Source organism: Salmo salar, chromosome ssa18 (assembly GCF_905237065.1).
Source record: "Salmo salar chromosome ssa18, Ssal_v3.1, whole genome shotgun sequence".
Taxonomy (NCBI): domain Eukaryota; kingdom Metazoa; phylum Chordata; class Actinopteri; order Salmoniformes; family Salmonidae; genus Salmo; species Salmo salar.
The window spans coordinates 16966628-16984309 of NC_059459.1; the positions used below are offsets into that span (position 1 = coordinate 16966628).

The window sequence follows — 17682 nt, forward strand, 5'->3', positions numbered from 1 at the left end:
TGAAAGCCATGGTATATCAGACCATATACCATGGGTATGACCATTTAAAAAAATATTTACTGGTCTAATTACGTTGGTAACCAGTTTATAACAGCAATAAGGCATCTCTGTGGTTTGTGGTATATGGTGAATATACACAACAGCTACAGACTGTATCCTGGCACTTCATGTTGCACCTAAGAACAGCCCTTAGCCGTGGCATACTGCCCATATACCACACCTCCTCGGGCCGTATTGCTTAATTATACATCAGGTAATTGACTCACGAAAATACAGTTTTAGTGAGTTTCTCTCTGTACCTTTCTCGGTCACATCTAAAGGTACATAATGGATTTTGTTGAACAAAAACAGCTTTTCTGGAGCTAGTGTGGATTCAAAAGCAACACAAGGATACATGCATTACCTTAAGCAAAAATGACTTTATTTATGCTCAAGTAGCAAAATTATTCTAAACATCTGAAACATTAGAACACAAAGTAAACCATTCTGTCTAGATCTCCCTGTTGAGGAGGCATACCTTGGGCCATTTCATTAACATTATGTCATTAACTCAGCAATCCTATCAGCAACAATGCAGTCATCTAGGAAATCCAGTTTAACAGCTGCGTCTAGTCCATCTTTTTATATATATACAGTACCAGTCAAAAGTTTTGACACACATACTCATTCAAGGGTTTTTCTACATTCTAGATAAATAGCTCATAAAGCTGGTTGAGAGAATGCCAAGACTGTGCAAAGCTGTCATCAAGGCAAAGGGTGGTTACTTTGAAGAATCTCAAATCCAAAATCTATTTTGATTTGTTTAACTATTTCTTTTGGTTACTATATGATTCCATATGTGTTATTTCATAGTTTGATGTCTTCCCTATTATTCTACAATGTAGAAAGTAGTAAAAATAAAGAAAAACCCTAGAATAAGTAGGTGTGTCCAAACTTGACTGGTACTGTATATAACTATGATTCAATTACATTATAATTACCATAGATAATGTATTATATTAAAATATATCCATGCGAGTTAACAAAGGGTACAGTGATATCAATAAAATCTCAAACACAAAACAAGGACTAAGGAGGGTAACAAGGGGGACGTAGGATCACATCTATGAAAATATATTCAACAGATAGATTGACTAAATATATAAATACATTTACATGTATGTATATCTATGTACATCAGCAATATATCACCATGTTTATATCACCAATTATTAAAATATTCCTTTCTTCAAGACACGCATATCTGCAGATGAGCTCTTGGCAATAGTTTGGTTAATTTCAATCACATGATCGTATAGTATATGTTTTTAGAACATAATCCTCAAACGTACCGTAGAAGCTGTAATACAGGGATAAATTAACAGCAACACATGACATCTGACCATATTGTCCATGCTAAAATGGCCAATGATGAACTTGTCACTGGTTAACATTTCAGTTACAGTAGATGTGCCACTGAATATAGTCTTTTTTTTCAACATAAATACCTGTATATTGAATGCTGCATGGGGATATTTGTATGATATTTGCCAAAAAAGAGAGTTGGGAGCCTTTAACTTATAGGCTGGTAGATATTTAGATAATTCCCATTTTCATAACAAGCTTCCAGTGCAGATTTCTGTAAACCATTTAGCCTTAGCCTGTCCTACAAGATAGATTTTCCTCTATGACAGAGAGATGTGCTACTGTGTACGTGTATGTACCATCTAGAAAACTGTCATATGTGCCTTCAAACAAACAACATATTTACATTGTAAAGCTCATAATTATTGCATTATAAATAATTTGACATTTTAACGATAAACCCTGTTTTCCTTTGACATTAGAGTTGTGCTCTGTCTATACTAATCTCCCGAGAAAATATGATAAATATGACATGAACAAAAACAAACAAACCTCCTTTTAAAAGAAATGCAACCCTAAGACTTTGTACATTCTGAGACTTTTTTTCATTATAGATGTTGTGCTATTGGTCCATGAAATGAGTGTTCACGAGATAAGTAATTCAGAGCAGTTTGTAAAACAATGTTTTTTTTCCTCCAATAAATGTGTTATTTGCATTTATGAAATAAATCCATCAGGTGAAACATCAACATTCTAACAGTGTTTTAACAGTGTTCCCCTGCTTTCAGGAGAGGATAGAGAGAGAAATATAATACTTTCTGTAGGGCCAATGTAATTATGGTGCTTTGCTGGTTGGCTTGCCTTGAGCAACAGTCTCTCAGAATCCCCTGTAGGTCAACAGATGATGTCTGATATATTCCCTTTAAACTAAAGGTGTAAAGGACATAAGCATTGATTTAAATGTAGCACAACATCTAAACATTGTGCATTACAAAACACAAATTACCACAGCCCAACCAACACCAGGCCAGGTCAAAGTTCAGATGCTTTATTCAAAGTGCATCTCTACCATAGAGATAGATCGAGGACTAATCTTTGTATCTGTGCCATTATAGCATCTGTGACAACATGAGCGCATCTCCATGTTTAAGTAGTACATTTTCTTCTTCATGTTTGGCTGATCCCTCCTGATGACCTGGGTGGACATGATGCCAACAGGGTCACAAGGAGGGATCAGCCAATGAAGTTGGAAGTCCCACCCAGTTGACTATATTGAAATGGTGGAAGCCCTCAATGGCGCTGCCCATGCAAATATGACTTTTTGGCCACTATAGAGGCCTCTGTCATTCTCAATGATCTCTACTCCTATGAATAATATCACTAGGAGTAATTAGTACAGATACGCCTCATTTCCTCTGTGTGCCAGCGGAACAGAAAATCCATCCTTTAAACAGGAAGTCCTTCCAGGCAATGTACATTTGGTAAAAGTGACTTTGAATAAGAGAAAGTCTGTAGGAATCCAATATTGTGCTGTTGTTCATGGTTGTTCCCCTAGGTAGCAGCACATCTCCTTCTCTGGAGTTACATGAGTGGAAAAAAAGGAGTTCACTGTTTGTCACAACCGCTTGCTTCATTTTACCAGGAGATTGTCCTAACAATCAGCAAGTAGGGACACTCATGGTCATTGAAACAGAGTCTCCCACCTTGGATAGGTACCACATATAATATACCTCAGTGCAAATAAATTCTCACTGAAGAGGTTTGACTTGCTAAGGAACGATACATTTTCTTCCATAAATTGTTAGCATCTCAATCAAGTCTATCATAAAGTAAATGTTCAGAATAACTTAAGTAGAAATTCCTCTCTTGCAAGAGTCAAAAGAGGGTTGAAAGGATGTTTTTCCTAAAAGTGACTTTTGACTTGAGTCTCACAACATGCCAAGGAGTATTGGTGTCACTAAGCTCTGCAGACAGTATCTCCAAAATGAACTAATCTTTGAGACCAATGTGGGTTGGTTTGGATTTAAAATGCAGACCCCCCCCTCCCCTCCAAATATGCATAAATAATGTTCAATAAGTTAATAAATAAAATAATCTGTCATCTGGGTGTATTTACAAAGGGTAAGAATTTACAAAACCCCTAATTTAATGCATTTCATTATCTTTTAGAGATACCTTTCACTTTCCAACAGTATAGCATATCTGACCTCATATTGCTGTTGCCTATTCCAGCCAAATGCACTCCATTTATCCTGTCCTCTCCTGAAATCGACTCTATACATTAAATCAAAAGGGACAGATTCAATAAAAGCTGCTTTAGCGATGTTTAAAAAGTATCTTTGTGTACATACTGCTGCTCAACAACAGTGTCTCTGTGTGTGTTTGTGTGTGTGTGTGTGTGTGTGTGTGTGTGTGGGGGGGGGGGGTAATGCCCACAGATCATGATAAGAAGTCTGGGGTGTCATTCAGCTAAATGTCCTCTGTCAGCTATTTACATCAAGTCACCTGGCACTTTCACCTTAAATGATTTCCATTGACATGATCAACTGTAAGAATCATTGCTAATATTGTTCAAAGAACAACACTATTCCAGTAGACTATCAATTTTCTTCAGACCGGCTATCCTCTAAGCCAGTTAGCAGCTATTAAACACATTACATTATAAAATATAATCAAGATCACACTGTAGAATATAACGCCGTTTCAATCACCTTTACAAAAAAATCCCAAACAAAAACAATCTTCACATCAAAGCAGGCAGTAGTCGACAAAAATAGCTTTGTTCACGAGTCCTCATGTGAGAGCTTTTTACAAGTCAGTTTGTGCTCCCGCATGTGTGTTTCCTCAATCATCTCCTCTCCTGTTTAAAAAAAACCCCACACACCAGGGCTGCTCCATATTACACTAACCATAAAGAAAAGAGACGAAATTCAAAAACGAATGCTTTGAATAATAAAAAGAATGATCTGAGCCGCAGACAGACGGGGCGACAGGGAGGAGAAAGAGGAGAGAGAAGCGAGCCTCAGCGGTCTCTGCAGGTGGGCAGGTTGACGAAAGTGAAGATGTTGTACTCTATGAGGATGGAGAAGCAGAGAAAGATGGAGTACATGAACAGACACACCAGGCCCAGACGACGGTCCAGTCTCCACCCGTTCAGATGTACCCCCAGGACCTGAGAGAGAGAGAGAGGTGGGAAGAGATTAAGAAATTATATCTATAGTTGCTCAATTCAAATTCAATTGTGCATAAACTGTGTAAAATACTAAACACAAGTAAATTTGAGTATTTTAAGAAGTACTTAAAAAGTCACTCACCGTGAGGAACACAGACCCCAACAGAAGTCCCACAGAGAAGATGAGCCCCTTGCTGTTCAGTTGAATCTAAGAGAAGAACAGGTTAAACAGAAGAAGATAAACCATGGGGTTGGGAACTGATTTACAACACTTTTGTACCAGTGTAAAGTGTACACCTGCTATTTCCAAAAGAGAATAACAGTTTCAAAAACGCCACCAACTTTACACGACCAAACTGATGCATTAGAAGGACGCCATCTCTTTTGAATTCGAGCCCTTCTGAAATGAATACAGTATATCAGCTGTTCTCTGTGGATCCTATTCTACACCCTCAATACACAGCTCAATTCTCTAACACACAGTCAAAGCCTTCAAAGCTGTATGTAGGCATTCCTTCCCAGCACCCCCCACGTGTGTTTGATCTAGTGGGGTTATGGGCTACAGGTGCACTCAGCTCTGTATTTCACTTGGACTGCCGACAGCTACTTTTCTCCTCCCTCTTTCAGCTGTTAGGACCATCTCCCTCTCATGCCAAGCTGGAAGATATGTTTATCTACAGAGATCACAAATGCTCCAATGGCTATATTAGCATGGCATGACTAATATTGTATATAAACCTACCTAATATTGGTACCATGTGACATGAGCAGAGAGGGCTCTGGACAGAAGATCAATTGTGTCATCTTTCACATGATAAAGCAACATCAAAATGACCTTCTCAGAATAGGCCGAGCATGTCTAAGTGTCACAGGGGTTGTACATGCCAGTTTTTTATTGTGTGTTGCTAGTAGAGGTTTACGAAAGACCTTACCCAGTCAGGGCTAGGAGAAATGGTGTTTGCTACTTACGTAGGAGCCGTAGTTGATGGCCAGGGTCTGCAGGGCCCAGGGTAGTCCCAGTCCAATAAGGATATCAAACACATTACTGCCTATAGAGTTAGAAACAGCCATATCCCCAAGACCTGAGAGAGAGAGAGAGAGAGAGAGAGAGAGAGAGAGAGAGAGAGAGAGAGAGAGAGAGAGATGAGGCATAGGCCGAGAAATAGAAATCAAAAGACAGAAGGAGGGAGAGGGAGGCAGAGAGAGTTGTTGGTAAACATCTGTAACATCAATAAAGAATTCCACCTTGCTGAGGTATTCAGGTTGCCACAAACAACAAACACAACAACAACAAACAGACTGTCAGGGAATGTGGTTCACATTTCCCCCTCTCAGACAGACTGATGAATATTTGACAGGGGGAGTGGGAATAAACACAGATAAAAAAAATGGAGGAAGGAACCACACTGTGTTTTCTTCCGTCGCTGCCACACGACTCTGTCACAGAGGTTGGGAGTGGTCCTGGGTGACACCCAGACTGCCTCATCCCTTCTCTCTTTCCCCTCTCTCTGTTGAGCATGTACACAGACCGTATTGGAGCTCTTTGATTCCTGGGTGTTGCTTCATGGGGCAGGTGAGCAGCAATGCAAAAAGCCCTGGTAGAGAAAGTACTCTGTGCTTCCTCACCTTGCCGTGCCACTATAAGACTGGCCATGCAATCAGGGACACTGGTGCCAGCTGCCAGGAAGGTGATGCCCATGATAACATCAGGGATACCCAGAGTAAACCCGATCACTGTCACCTGAAGGGAATAGACACACATCAGTGTCTGTCTGTCTGTCTGTCTGTCTGTCTGTCTGTCTGTCTGTCTGTCTGTCTGTCTGTCTGTCTGTCTGTCTGTCTGTCTGTCTGTCTGTCTGTCTGTCTGTCTGTCTGTCTGTCTGTCTGTCTGTCTGTCTGTCTGTCTGTCTGTCTGTCTGTCTGTCCTCACCATCCAGACCATGACATAGGAAAAGCCAGCAATCCAGAGGGTGGAGTTGACGAAGGAGACCATGAACCATCTCTCCCAGCGAGGGTTGGCACAGTTAGGCACCGTGAAGAACAACAGCAGGCACAGAGGCCAGGCTAACAGCCACTTGATCTTATTACAGCACCCAGCTAGAGAGAGAGAGAGAGAGAGAGAAAAGATAGAGAAAGGAAGAAGAGATGTAGTTTCAATGTGTTCTTTGCTTAGATTACATTAAGTGTGATGCTTTTATTGAGGAAATCTAAAAATACCTTTAGGTGGGTGTGAATGTGGCTGACCAACACAATAAAGAGAGCTCAGAGAGACTGAAAATTGTTTGAAACCCTTTAATGTTATTAAAAAAATTATACCTGGGGCGTGAAAGGGCACGAATGGTCCCTCCCCTTCTTCCTCCTCCTCCTCTTCCTCATCATTCTCATTATTCTCATTGTCTTCGTTCTCGTTTTCCGTCTCGTTGCCAGACTCCACCCCTCCCCTGTCGTCCTCTCCATGGTGACCACGGCGACCATTGACGCCCCTTTCGGGCCCGCCCAGTCCATTCTCCAGGCCCCGCCTACCGCCGACTTTCATCGTGACCTCCGAGTCTCCGTTCGTGAACGGCCGGGTGCTAATCAGACGCTGTCTCTGCACAAATACATGCACACGTCATAGCTAAGGCCCTGTGTTCTGGTTAATCATGTCACATGACCTGGATTTGAAACTTTATTTAAAGCTTTTTCATCAAACTATCCCCTTTTCTTTTAATGTCAGATAGACCAGCACCACCCTCAGAAAATTGCTTTCATTTTTTGGTCTAATTCCCATTATTGGAAAAAGCTTAAAATAAAGGTTAAAATCCATGTCATATGACATGACTAACCAAAAAAACAGGTCTCTAGTCAGCCTACACTGTACAAACACATGTCATATTCTGAACATGTTTGTACAGCATAAGTATGCTGTAAGAATATAATTTCCTCATACCCACACAGCAAACAGAAATACCCACGTGTGCAGAAGGCCATGGCAAAGCGTGTGTGTGTGTGTGTGTGTGTGTGTGGTCCTACCTCAGTGATGAGCATGCGTGAGGCCATGGTGAGGCGTGTGCGAGGGGAGAAGTGGCTGGTGATCATGATCCTCATGCCGGCATCAGAGAAGGACAGCTGGTGGGGGTAGGCTGACAGCAACTCATCCACCATCAACACTGACTGCTTTCTGTGTAAGTTAGCTACAAGAGAGCGTGAGAGAAAGAGAGAGAGGGAGAGAGACATGATATAAACACACACACACAGACACACGTATGACAGAACAGGCAGACCATACCTTTCTTCAGCAGGACAGCGGTGGCATCACAATTGTCATCCAGGTCGGCGTTACTGGCTGTGCCATTCCCCAGGCTGGACGAGTTCTTCTTCCGCCTCTCCAGGAAACGCACAATGTTCGAGTTAAACCTATACACAGAAACGAACAATGCGACAGTTAAACCTAGACAAAGAGGGACAGAACAAGGACGTGGATCCGACTTCATACCTCTAATTGTTTTGAAGTGTGCACCGATGGTTTCAGACACAAGACTTACTTCATTATCAAAATGTAGCCGAAATACATCAGAACCAGTGTCAGAGACTCCCACCTGGAACAAACATCAAGAGGGATTCAATTGAAGCGGATTTTGAACAGCTATACAATACAACACATAACATATTGTATGTACTGTATACACAAGAAAGTGAAAGCCATATTTACCACGAAACCTTTTCATCATATATGAACTGTAAGGAGAAAAAGAAGAATGATACTGAACACTTGGAAGAATGACTGGAAGTATTAAGGCTCACTTCACTGGTTTGCAATGGTCAGGCTCCACTCACCACTATGAGAGCAGCGATGGACAGGGTGTAGTACACGGAGTCTCTCAGAAGAGACCAACGAGACAGATGCACCGCCTGAGAGAAAGAGAGCGAGAGAGAGAGAAAAGAAAGACAAGGGGAGAGAGTGGAATGGACAACATTTTACCCCGGGGTATTCATCTCTTCCGGTGTGTGCATACCTGAGCAAGCCAAGGTACAGAAACTTACCTGGCCTGCAAATATTCCACACACTCCGATAATGCAGAGGATATTGAAGACGGCGGAGCCCACAATCGTGCCCACCCCCACATCCCCTTTAGTGATAAACACACCTGCACAGGGACAGAAAAAAAGGGAACAGGAGTTATACAACAGTTAGGAATGGAGTGTTACAAGCTTGTACATGTAAAGTATTGACATGGCCAACATACAGTGCCTTCGGAAAGTGTTCAGACCCCTTGACTTTTTCTATATTTTGTTACGTTACAGCCTTATTCTAAAATGGATTAAATAAAATAATTTGCCTCAGCAATCTACACACAATGACCCATAATGACAAAGCGAAAACAGGTTTTTAGACATTTTGGAAAAATGTATTCAAAACAAAAAAACAGAAATACCTTATTTACGTAAGTATTCAGAACCATTGCTATGGGACTTGAAATTGAGCTCAGGTGCATCCTGTTTCCATTGATCATCCTTTTTTTTTAAATACTCCTTTTCGCTGCAACTCCCGTTCAGACTCGGAGAGGTGAAGGTCGAGAGCCACGCAGCCTCTGAAACATGACCTTGCCAAGCCACACTGCTTCTTGACACACTGCTCTCTTAACCCGGAAGCCAGGCACACCAATCTGTCGGAGGAAACACCGTCCAACTGACGACCGTGTCAGCGTGCATGCGCCCGGCCTGCCACAGGAGTCGCTAGAGCGGGATGGGACAAGGACATCCCGGCCGGCCAAACCCTCCCCTAACCCGGACGACGCTGGGCCAATTGTGCACTGCCTAATCGTCCCCTGTTCGCGGCCGGTTGCGACACAGCCCGGGCTCGAACCCAGATCTGTAGTGACGCCTCTAGCACTGTGATGCAGTGCCTTATACCGCTGCACCCCTTGGGAGGCCCCTTACATTGATCATCCTTGAGATGTTTCTACAACTTGATTGGAGTCCACCAGTGGTAAATTCAATTAATTGGACATGATTTGGAAAGGCACACACCTGTCTATATAAGGTCCCACAGTTGACAGTGCATGTCAGAGCAAAGACCAAGCCATGAGGTCAAAAGAATTGTCCGTAGAGCTCCGAGACAGGATTGTGTCGAGGTACAGATCTGGGGAAGGGTACCAAAACATGTCTGCAGCATTAAAGGTCCCCAAGAACACAGTGGCCTCCATCATTCTTAAATGGAAGAAGTTTGAAACCACCAACACTCTTCCTAGAGCTGGCTGCCCGGCCAAACTGAGCAATCGGGGGAGAAGGGCCTTGGTCAGTGAGGTGACCAAGAACCCGACGGTCACTGACAGAGCTCTAGAGTTCCTCTGTTGAAATGGGAGAACAACCATCTCTGCAGCACTGCACCAATTAGGCCTTTATGGTAAAGTGGCCAGACGGAAGCCACTCCTCAGTAAAAAGGCACATGACAGCCCACTTGGAGTTTACCAAAAGGCACCTAAAGACTCTCAGACCATGAGAAACAAGATTCTCTGGTCTGATGAAACAAAGATTGAACTCTTTGGCCTGAATGCCAAGCGTCACGTCTGGAGGAAACCTGGCACCATCCCTACGGTGAAGCATGGTGGTGGTAGATGTGGGGATGTTTTTCAGTGGCAGGGACTGGGAGACTAGTCAGGATCGAGGGAAATATGAACAGCGCAAAGTACAGAGAGATCCTTGATGAAAACCTTCTCCAGAGCACTCAGGACCTCAGACTGGGGTGAAGGTTCACCTTCCAACAGGACAACAATCCTAAGCACACAGCCAAGACAACACAGGAGTGGCTTCGGGAACAGTCTCTGAATGTCCTTGAGTGGCCCAGTCAGAGCCCGGACTTGAACCTAATCGAACGTCTCTGGAGAGACCTGAAAATAGCTGTGCATCAACGCTCCCCATCCAACCTGACAGAGCTTGAGAGGATCTGCAGAGAAGAATGCGAGAAACTCCCCAAATACAGGTGTGCCAAGCTTGTAGCATCATACCCAAGAATCAAGATTGTAATCGCTGTCAAAGGTGCTTCAACAAAGTACTGAGTAAAGGGTCTGAATACTTACGTAAATGTGATATTTCAGGTTTTTGTAATAAAATAAATTAGTAGAAAAAAAGTCATTATGAGGTATTGTATCGAGATTGATGAGATTTTTTTAAATCAATTTTAGAATAAGGCTGTGACCTAATAAAATGTGGAAAACGTCAGAGGTCTGAATACTTTCCCGAAGGTACTGTATATCACTATCACTCATTAAAACATACTGGGACTGCCGATAAAGTAAAACATAAAAACATTAAAAAAAGTATGTGTGTCTAATGAAAAGATGTGTTCATCTGCGTGTCTGTACGTCTCACCGATGACAGAGGTGAAGAGTTCAGGAGCTGAGCTGCCGGCCGCCATGAAGGTTGCACCTGCCACATCTTCACTAAGATGAAGACGCTGGGAGAGCCAGAGCGAGAGAGGCAGAGAGAGAGAGAGAGAGAGAGAGAGAGAGAGAGAGAGAGAGAGAGAGAGAGAGAGAGAGAAAGAGAGTGAGTATAGGGGAAGTAGAAAGCACATCTTGAATTGTGTGCTTAAAATTAATTCCAGTTGAATTGACCCCGACCGTTACAGAATAGTGTATTATATTCTTACCTCGCATATCTTCTCCAGAGACGGAACAAAGTAGTCATCACACACTAGGGCCAGCGCATAGAACATGTACATTGCCTGTAGAGGAATTACACATAACAAATTGTCAGAACATGCATGCCCATATAAGAACAAACAAATCTCAGCAGTGTTCTGAAACCTTTCAGATCCCCATGTGATGCAGTGATACTGTCCCAATGTGTCCGTTTTTTTCTGAGGAGGTATCCTAAGCTGAGACACTCTGTGCCAGTGGCCTCATATGCCAGCTAAGTCTCTATACAACATCTGGCACCCAAGCCTGCCAGAGAGACACTGCCCTCTTTATGATGGCTTGGCAACTTTGCCGTGGTGTAAAGTACTTAAGTAAAAATACTTTAAAGTACTACTTAAGACATTTTTTGGAGTATCTTTAACTTCACTACATTACTAAAGAGAAGTATGTACTTTTTACTCCATACATTTTCCCTTACACCCAAAAGTACTAGTTACATTTCGAATGCTTAGCAGGACAAAACATTTGTCCAATTCACACACTTATCAAGAGAACATCCCTGGCCATCCCTACTGTCTCTGATCTGGCGGACTCACTAAACACAAATGCTTCGTTTTTATAAATGATGTCCGAGTGTTGGAGTGTGCCCCTGGCTATCCATATAATAATAAAACAAGAAACTAGTCACCTCTGTTTTGCCTAATATAAGGAATGTTATATAATTTATACTTTTACTTTTAATACTTAAGTATATTTTCCTCAAGTAGTATTTTACTGGGTGACTCACTTTTACTTGAGTCAATTTTTATTAAGGTATCTTTACTTTTATGACAACTGGGTATGTTTTCCACCACTGCAACTGTGTTAAAGACACAATCCTGCTTGTCAATGCATTGCATCACACGGTCAATGGCAGGTAGCCATTGTGTGTAGAGTAGATGGTGTAGAACATGGAGGTGGGAGGCGGGGGTGGGGGGTGGGGGGGTTACACTCACAAACAGGACATGTAAGGCCACCGCTCCCTCTGTGCGCTCCTTGTTGGTGAACAGGTCTGTGGGGAACTCATGTAGTGCTGGAGAGAAAACACACACAATATTACAGGGAAAACATTTAGTGCAGCAGAAACTTGTGCAGTGGCACTATCATATACAGTCCATTTGAGTGACAGGACCTAAAAATAGCATTGCCATGAGTGTGTGTGTACACGCACACATGCCAGGGTGTGTTTGTTTGTGTGTATTTGTAAGTGGAGCCGTGTGTGCGAATGTATGTGTGTGTTGATGGCTGCACAATGTGCGGTGACATTCTCCCTCTGAACACCCAAGAGGTTGTGTGAGTCAGCAAGCTTCAGCCTGCCCCAGTGCCCAAACACAACCATTTCAACTCATAAGAACTGACAAGGCCAGAGAGAGAGAGAGAGAGAGAGAGAGAGAGAGAGAGAGAGAAGAAGGGGTGAGGATGTGTGAATTGTGTAGAGTTGTAAGACATATCGTCGTGTTGGATTTTAATGGCCTCGTCCCTTAGAAAGTGTATAATATCTATCTCCCAACCTCCCTCCAATTTTACATTCCCATTTTAGTCATTTAACAGACACTATTATCCAGAGTGGCTTTTAAATAGTGTGTTCCAGTAAGCTGAATCAACTACATAGTACGATCATGGTTAGAAAACCTAGCTTCAAAACCCTCAATCCATCCCTTCCTCCCACCATCCTTTTAGTACAGTACAGAGATATTCTCCCAGTAGGCACTACTGTACCATTCAGTTGGCAGGTCAGCAACACACCGGAATGCATTTCACACTGTGGCTCTGTAGCCAAAGCAACCAGTGCAAGGGCTAGTGCCCACTCTGTGCCCAGTGCTGCCCACTCTCATACAGGGCAAACACTCAGGGAGCCACTCACCCAACCAACCCTGCTGCCAACAGCGCAACTAGCAAGTATGACTTCACTACACAAAGCTCCACACACAGGCACACGCACGGTGCGAGTAATTACAAATACCTCAACCACACTCCAACCAACAACAAACAAATAATGACATCAACAAATACCAAAACAACAGTTGGCTGGACGCTTAGGTAAACAAGATGGCTCCCTTACCCAATTTTGTGTTGGAGTTCACTTCAGCTTAGTTCAGTGATTCTTGGTAAAAATCAAATAAAAGTATTGGTCACATACACGTTAAGCTGATGTAATTGCGAAATGCTTGTGTTTCTATCTCTAACAGTGCAGTAATATCTAACAATACACACAAATCTGAAATAAATGAATACAATTAAGAATATATAAATATTTGGACGAGCAATGTCGGAGTGGCATAGACTAAAATACAGTAGAATAGAATACAGTATATACATATGAGATGAGTAATGCAAAATATGTAAACATTACTAAAGTGGCCAGTGATTTCAAGTCTATGTATACAGGGCAGCAGCCTCTAGGGTGCTAGTGATGGCTATTTAACAGTCTGATGGCCTTGAGATTGAAACACAGCTTCTGTCTCTCGGGTCCCAGCTTTGATGCATCTGTAGTGACCTCGCCTTCTGGATGATAGCGGGGTGAACAGGCAGTGGCTCGGGTGGTTGTTGTCCTTGATGATCCTGTTGGCCTTCCTGTGACATCGGGTGCTGTAAGTGTGCTGGAGGGCAGGTAGTGTGCCCCCGTGATACGTTGGTCAGACCGCACCACCCTCTGGAGAGCCCTGCGATTGCGGGCGGTGCAGTTGATGTTCCAGGCGGTGATACAATTGTGCATCTATAGAAGTTTGTGAGGGTTTTAGGTGCCAATCCAAATTTCTTCAGCCTCCTGAGGTTGAAGAGGCGCTGTTGTGCCTTCTTCACCACACTGTCTGTGTGGGTGGACCATTTCAGTTTGCTGTGATGTGTACGCAGAGAAACTTGAAGCTTTCCACCTTCTCCACTGCGCTCCCGTCAATGTGGATAGGGGCGTGCTCCCTCTGCTGTTTCCTGAAGTCCACGATCAGCTCCTTTGTTTTGTTTACGTTGAGTGAGAGGTTATTTTCCTGGCACCACTCCGCCAGGGCCATCACCTCCTCCCTGTAGGCTGCCTCGTCATTGTTGGTAATCATGCCTACTACTGTTGTGTCGTCTGCAAACTTGTTGATTGAGTTGGAGGCGTGTGCGTGGCCACGCAATCATGGGTGAACAGGGAGTACATTGTTGAGGATCAGCGAAGTGTAGGTGTTGTTCCCTACCTTCACCACCTGGGGGCGGCCTGTCAGGAAGTTCAGGACCCAGTTGCACAGGGCGGGGTTCAGACCCAGGGCCCCGAGCTTAATGATGAGCTTGGAGGGTACTATGGTGTTGAATGCTGAGCTGTAGTCAATTAACAGCATTCTTACATAGGTATTCCTCTTGTCCAGATGGGATAGGGCAGTGTGCAGTGCAATGGCGATTGCATCATCTGTGGATCTATTAGGGTGGTAAGCAAATTGAAGTGGGTCTAGGGTGTCAGGTAAGGTAGAGCTGCTATGATCCTTGACTAGTCTCTCAAAGCACTTCATGATGACAGAAGTGAGTGCTACAGGGCGATAGTCATTTAGTTCAATTACCTTTGCTTTCTTGGGTACAGGAACAATGGCGGACATCTTGAAGCATTTGGCGACAGCAGACTGGGATAGGGAGAGATTGAAAATGTCCATAAACACTCCAGCCAGCTGGTCTGCGCATACTCTGAGGACATGGCTAGGGATGCCGTCTGGACCTTCGAGGGTTAACACGCTTAAACGTCTTAATCACGTCGGCCATGGAGAAGGAGAGCCCACAGTCCTTGGTAGCTGGCCGCGTCGGTGGCACTGTGTTATCCTCAACGTGGGCGAAAAAGGTGTTTAGCTTATCTGGAAGCAAGACGTCGGTTTCTGTGACGTGGCTGGTTTTCCTGTCTGTAGACCCTGCCACATACATCTCGTGTCTGAGCCATTGAATTGCGACTCCACTTTTTCTCTGTATTGACGTTTTGCCTTTTTGATTGCCTTACGGAGGGAATAACTACACTGTATTTGGCATTATCCCCAGTCACCTTGCCATGGTTAAATGTGGTGGTAGTGGCCAGGGTTGGAGTCAATTCTGTCCATGAATCAACTGAATAAATCCCTCATTGAAAAGAGATAGCCCAGACAGATTGTACCATGTTTTGGGGCATCTTTTACCGTGTCCTTCATTCTCCCTAGTCTACCCACTCCATACAGAAGATCTTTTGAAGCAGTATGAAAGCATACGCATACATATTTTACACACAGGGTTTGAGTCCTAAATTAAAAATCACATGGAACCAATGCAGGATTTCCATAAAGCTTACACATCCGTTTCCCAGTTAGGAGTAAGCCCTAAGAGGTGTGAGGGTGCAGGGTTGGAGAAGAGAGCGTGTGTGGAGGGCTGGAGAGGAGAGGGGGCTAGTCTGACAGGTCATGCCCACAGAGACTCATCTCTGCTCAGCCTGGCAACGGGAGAAAACACCCCTGCAGGAAGGACAAAGCTCCACATCCACATACATTACAGTGCCTGCTGACCGGAACCCCACCCCCATGTAGAAAAAGTTATTGTTACCATGGCGATGAAGCATCTCACACACACACACCCCGCGAGTAATCTCATCATAGATTCTGTGAATATTCTGATGCCACAGTAATAGCTTTCAGTGCCCCGGCTCTTATTTAGACATCCTCATGTTTAAATCCCTACGCTAAAGTCTACTCAATGTCCTGTCTGACGGCTCAAAACAATATGCTTTCAGCTGCATTAACCACTGCTGGAAATACCTAATCGATTCTACTGTACATACTGCAACAGTCTGGCTAAGTGCGTAGTGCCATACTGGAAAAAGCTTGATCCTCTGGTATGACTAGGGAGAATGACATGGTATTAGGACAACACAAAGTGCTGTAAGGGGCGATAGAGGAGCTACAGCTGTTGTATCTGCTCTTAAAAACCGTCAGAGAGGTAAGATACGATTTGGTTTTACTCGAAAGCACATTACACATAGTAGCTAGCACGAGATAAACGCACACGCTCCACGGACTCTCTCATAGCACACGATGGTTACTATAACCAAGGGTCAAAGGGCAATCGATTCCAAACGTAAAAAGTCATCTGGAAAGCTTTTTCATTTGGACGCAGAATTCCAATCCAATACATTGAGGCGTCAGAGGAGGTGGTTGTAGTAATTGTATAGTTTAAGACTGCTGAACACTTCTTTTGTTTATTACATTGTCAAGCTAGAAGTCAATCCTTTCAGTCCCTCAATCGATTTCTTCTGAAGGTTTCAGGTATGGTTAAATATATACTGAACAAAAATATAAAATGCAACATTTCAAAGATTTTACTGAGTTACAGTTCATATGAGGAAATCATTCAATTGAAATCAATTCATTAGGCCACAGTCTATGGATTTCACATGACTGGGAAAATGGATATGCATCAGTTGGTCACAGATGCCTTAAAAGAAATGGGCCTCACAATGGGCATCAGGATCTCGTCACAGTATTTCTGTACATTCAAATTGCCATCGATTACAATGCAATTGTGTTCGTTGTCCATAGCTTATGCCTGCCCATACCATAACCCCACCGCCACCATGGGGCACTCTGTTCACAACGTTGACATCAGCAAACTGCTCGCCCACATGACTCCATATACATTGTCTGCGGTTGTGAGGCAGTTGGATGTACTGCCAATTTCTCTAAAACGATGTTGGAGGCGGCTTATGGTAGAGAAATTAACATTAAAGTCTCTGGCAACAGCTCTGGTGGACATTCCTGCAGTCAGCATTCCAATTGCACACTCCCTCAAAATATGAGACATCTGTGGCATTGTGTTGTGTGACAAAACTGCACATTTTAGAGTGGCCTTTTATTGTCCCCAGCACAAGGTGCACCTGTGTCAGATTCTTGATATGCCACACCTGTCAGATGGATGGATTATCTTGGCAAAGGAGAAATGCTCACTAACAGGGATTTAAACAAATTTGTGCACATCATTTGAGAGAAATAAGCCTTTTGTGCGTATGGAACATTTTGGGGATCTTTTAGTTCAGCTCATGAAACATGGGACCAACACTTTACATGTTGCGTTTATATTTTTGTTCAGTGTAAGTAAAAACAAAAAAAGCCAACACCTCTGATAGGGCTTTGTGTTTTGTTGTGTGAGAGGGGTTTTAAATCAGTGATAACTTTGCTCCATGGGACAGTATGTGAAGTTAAGATAACCTGTCACTTCTGTGTGACATCACAGTGTGGATGGTGTGCGCACACACACACACACACACACCTCAAATCCCTGACTTTGAAATCTGGACTGGATCAGGCAGGATTGAACTGAGCTGTGAGCTGTGATGGCTTGCTGGGGGCAGAGGGCTGCTGAGGAACAACAGAGACTTGACTACTCTCTCTCTCTTCTTACATAAGCATCACAATCATTACATAAGGCGGTGTGTTGGAGAGAGATAGAGAGACGAGTCCTCCAAATTCTCTGCATCATTACAGAGACCTCAGGAGGTTTGAACAGTAGAAAAGACCACATTGATGGTTT

At 43.4% G+C, this 17682-nt stretch overlaps 1 protein-coding gene across 1 annotated transcript in view; it reads right to left on the bottom strand.

Annotated features, from left to right (window-relative positions):
• Window positions 1–399: 399 nt before the first annotated feature.
• Window positions 400–17682, bottom strand: part of slc24a3 (solute carrier family 24 member 3) — a 91272-nt gene continuing 73989 nt past the window's right edge. Inside the window, exons 3-17 of the mRNA XM_014154585.2 lie at window positions 12132–12208; window positions 11148–11222; window positions 10868–10952; window positions 8540–8643; window positions 8333–8407; window positions 8208–8233; window positions 8041–8094; window positions 7785–7912; window positions 7529–7689; window positions 6833–7106; window positions 6447–6613; window positions 6143–6257; window positions 5486–5598; window positions 4659–4724; window positions 400–4516 (exon numbers count right to left, since the gene is read on the bottom strand). Of these exons, the coding sequence (XP_014010060.2) occupies window positions 4367–4516; window positions 4659–4724; window positions 5486–5598; window positions 6143–6257; window positions 6447–6613; window positions 6833–7106; window positions 7529–7689; window positions 7785–7912; window positions 8041–8094; window positions 8208–8233; window positions 8333–8407; window positions 8540–8643; window positions 10868–10952; window positions 11148–11222; window positions 12132–12208 (1670 nt within the window). The 3' untranslated portion in view covers window positions 400–4366. The remainder of the gene's footprint in view (window positions 4517–4658; window positions 4725–5485; window positions 5599–6142; window positions 6258–6446; window positions 6614–6832; window positions 7107–7528; window positions 7690–7784; window positions 7913–8040; window positions 8095–8207; window positions 8234–8332; window positions 8408–8539; window positions 8644–10867; window positions 10953–11147; window positions 11223–12131; window positions 12209–17682) is intronic.